Source organism: Sphaeroforma arctica, assembly GCF_001186125.1.
Source record: "Sphaeroforma arctica JP610 unplaced genomic scaffold supercont1.473, whole genome shotgun sequence".
In the NCBI taxonomy this organism is placed as follows: domain Eukaryota; class Ichthyosporea; order Ichthyophonida; genus Sphaeroforma; species Sphaeroforma arctica.
Window position 1 is genome coordinate 28,156 of NW_014040085.1, and position 3,867 is coordinate 32,022.

General features: G+C 40.0%; 1 protein-coding gene across 1 annotated transcript; it reads right to left on the minus strand.

Moving 5' to 3' along the window:
* Positions 1-463: 463 nt before the first annotated feature.
* SARC_06560 (hypothetical protein) lies at positions 464-3,842 on the minus strand (the record flags this gene model as incomplete). Its single annotated transcript, XM_014299526.1, has 5 exons — positions 3,774-3,842; positions 3,141-3,315; positions 2,023-2,142; positions 1,336-1,464; positions 464-597 (listed from the first exon to the last, which is right to left on the minus strand). The coding sequence occupies exons 1-5, from the start codon at positions 3,828-3,830 to the stop codon at positions 464-466; spliced, it is 615 nt and encodes a 204-aa protein (XP_014155001.1). The 5' UTR covers positions 3,831-3,842.
* Between the last annotated feature and the right edge of the window lie 25 nt (positions 3,843-3,867).

Below are 3,867 nucleotides of genomic sequence, written 5' to 3' on the forward strand. Positions count from 1 at the left end.
ACACACACACACACACACACACACACACACACACACACACACACACACACACACACACACACACACACACACACACACACACATACATATATATATATATATATATATATATAATATACACATACACATAGATACGGACACACACACTCACACACACCAACACACAATATATATATATTCACCCGCGACTATATTTGAGAATTTATATCCTGTTGTTTCCTGGTAACTAGGTTTATGGCTATAGTATCGCGTCTCAAAAAGCAAACCGTATATTCACGCAGATATTGCTATCCAGACAGCTCTAACCCTGTGCTGATTCATCTCGAATCTTGTCTGATATACATGCTTTGAAACAAATACAAAACAATATTATACGACATGTTTTCACGTGCATGTAATCACCAATTCACATTCTACCCTGCAGATAGATATTAAAGGATATGTTATATCTTGCAAATGTCGCCTACACACCTTGCATTACCAACACTCGGTCTACGTCCATAATAGAATGCAGTCTGTGCGCTATCTCGATGACTGTCGTGTGCACAAAGAACTTGCGGATGGCCGTCTGCACAAACGCATCCGTCGCCAGATCCACTGCAACGAAGTGAAGTGAGTGAGATGTTAGCGTAGTATATCAACACCCGAGCTACAGGATAGGTAGTTAAATAAGAAGATACACGGTAGGTAGATACAAGGTAGGTAGCGTGTAGCGTGGGTAAGCTGGTTACCATGCTAGTCCCATATACACTCGTGGTATGTCGAAGCGATGGAAAGCTTTTCCCGTTGTGGTTAAGAGAGTACCCAGGAGCCTATTTGAAGTCCCAGTCGATGGCTACGAGCGTTACAGATAGGGATGTAAGGATGCTACTACAAAAGTGGTAAGTGCGTGTGCAGGCAAACGTACTGCCAATATATACCGCACACACCACTCTTCACATACATGTTATTAAGTGACCAGTGCACGCTTGTTGGCAATAAAACATGTGTACATATACCATGTATACCGACACAAACAAGTAACAGATGCACACCTAAACAAAGAATTAGAAATCAACAACAAAAAAAAACCTATACAAACGAATAAAACGTGATATACAAAAAAATACATCATATACAAACAAATAAGATCATACACAAACAAATAGAAGATATACAAACAGATTGTACATTAAATACAAACAAAAACATCAACATCATATCCAAACAAATCAAAAATCGTATTGAAACAAAAAAAAATATCGTATACAAACAAATAAAAACTCGTATACATGAAATAAAACTTCTTATATATATATAACACTTGTGTACACAATATCTAGAATCCATATATACCTGATGCCGTGGCCTCATCCATGACGAGAATCTTTGGCTTGCGAAGCAGTGCACGCGCGAGGCAAATCAACTGGCGCTGCCCAGTTGAGAAGTTCGACCCACGGTCTTCCAAGCGATAATCAAGGCCTCCTAAGGGGTGCAGTAAGAAGTGTTTATGAGTGTATGTAGATAAGAAGGGTAATCAATGCCTCATAAAGGGTGTAGTAAGAAGTGTTTATGAGTGTGTGTAGATAAGAGGGGTAATAAATGCCTTATAAAGGGTGTAATAATAAGTGTTTATGAGTGTATGTAGATAAGAAGGGTAATCAATGCCTCATAAAGGGTGTAGTAAGAAGTGTTTATGAGTGTGTGTAGATAAGAGGGGTAATCAATGCCTCATAAAGGGTGTAGTACGAAGTGTTTATGAGTGTGTGTAGATAAGAAGGGTAATCAAGGCCTCCTAAGGGGTGTAGTAATAAGTGTTTATGAGTGTATGCAGATAAGAAGGGTAATCAATGCCTCATAAAGGGTGTATTAAGAAGGGTTTATGAGTGTCTGTAGATAAGACGGATAATCAAGGACTGTGCTAACACCATAGCAATTCCCTGACCACACACACACACGCATATGAGAGGCTCGGATATATATATACATACATATATATATATATATATATATATAAACAACACAGCAACACATGCGTCCCACCTAATTGATCGACCATCTGATCCACGCTGGCATGGTGCAGTGCCTGTTGCATCTGTGTGTCTGTGTACTCTTCGAAGGGGTCCAGGTTATCTCTAAGCGTGCCACTGAACAGCACCGGATCTGCCGGATATGTATGTAGGTAAGAGGAATGACGTTAACTACCAGCCAGAGGCTGTCAAGTATCTGTGAAGAAAGAAGGCTATGACCAGCTACAGCGATGTGTATGTGGGTAGGAGAAACAGTGTTAATTGGCTACAGGTATGTAGTTGGGGGGAAATGAGTGTGGACTAGATACAGGCATGTGTTTGTGAAGCAATGGGGAGGGTATGTGGCCGTCGAAACTAGGTCATTGTACTGCGGTCCCATACTGTAGTGTTTAGGGTTTAGGGTTTCGTAAACCCTTTGCTAGACCTTCATATCAAGTGTTCACGTTTATATTTGTGCTATGACTAGTTGCAGTGATATATTTGTAAGGGCAGTTGAGTTGGTGTGTCGGTCTGCAGGTAGTGCGTATATGCGAAAGGCGTGCGCATTTCACCCTATTGTTCGGCCACAAAGCAAATAAATAAACATGTAAATATATAAATGAATAAATGAATAAATGAATAAATGAATAAATGAATAACTGAATAACTGAAGAACTGAATACATGAATAAATGAATAACTGAAGAACTGAATACATGAATAAATGAATAACTGAATAAATGAATAGTTAAAAAAATAAATAGATGAACTTGTCCACACATAGCAGTGGTAACATACAGCCGATTCAGCTTAACTGTTTGCGCTAAAACTCTGAAACCCAAGTTTCACCGAATTAGTCGACCATGCCAACAGTTGTATGCCCTGCGAAGAGTTCCAACTCAAACACAGCGACAGAGGGGACATCCACTGACCTATAGTGTACTCTCCCATTAGCCTCAGAAATTGTCACTCTCCACACAAACACAGACACAGACACAGACCCACACACACACACACACACACACACACACACACATATATACATATACAAATACATACACATACATATATTGTATTATATCCTACATATACATCTCAAATTCTAAAGTAGGTAAAGCTACATACAAGCACTGTAGCAATCTATCAGACATACCCTGAGGTATTATACACACTCCCCTCCCTCTCAGATCATCCAATCCCAACGTTGAAACGTCAATGCCATCGATCTCTATGACACCGTTGCTAACCTCGACCAGACGGAATAGGACCGTTGCTATGGTACTTTTGCCCGCACCGGTTCTACCTACTACGCCAATGTGCTCTCGCGGCTGACAGGGGTTTGTGTAGTATGCGTATGTGTTTGAGGGTGATGTTTTCAGGATGTAACGTTGCTTGTACGAGTATATGTGTATTCTGGATACTTTAGCGTATGAGTTTGGGTGTGATGTTTTCAGTATACAACATTGCTTGTACCTGTATATGTGTAATCTGTCTACTTCAACCGAAACGGTATACGTATGAATATACCGAAAAAGTTCTTTACATTGCCATCGCTGCATACATTTGCCTCCACGAAGACAAAACCCTAACCTCTAAACCCTAAAACAAGATGCGCGTAAACTGAAGCCTACTCAGAAATCAAAGCGTTTGGTCAATCGAATATTTACCACATAAGTACCATGCAAAAGAACTATAACGACCATACAAATGCCAAATAGATCACTTATGATTGTTATATGAATACCATAGAAATGAAACATAACTACCATATGAATTCAGAAAATACCTGTATGGTTACACTCAGGCCTCTCAACGAAAGCGGCAGCTCGGGCCGATACCTCATCTCAACATCCCGCAGCACCACCTGCAACAGATATATA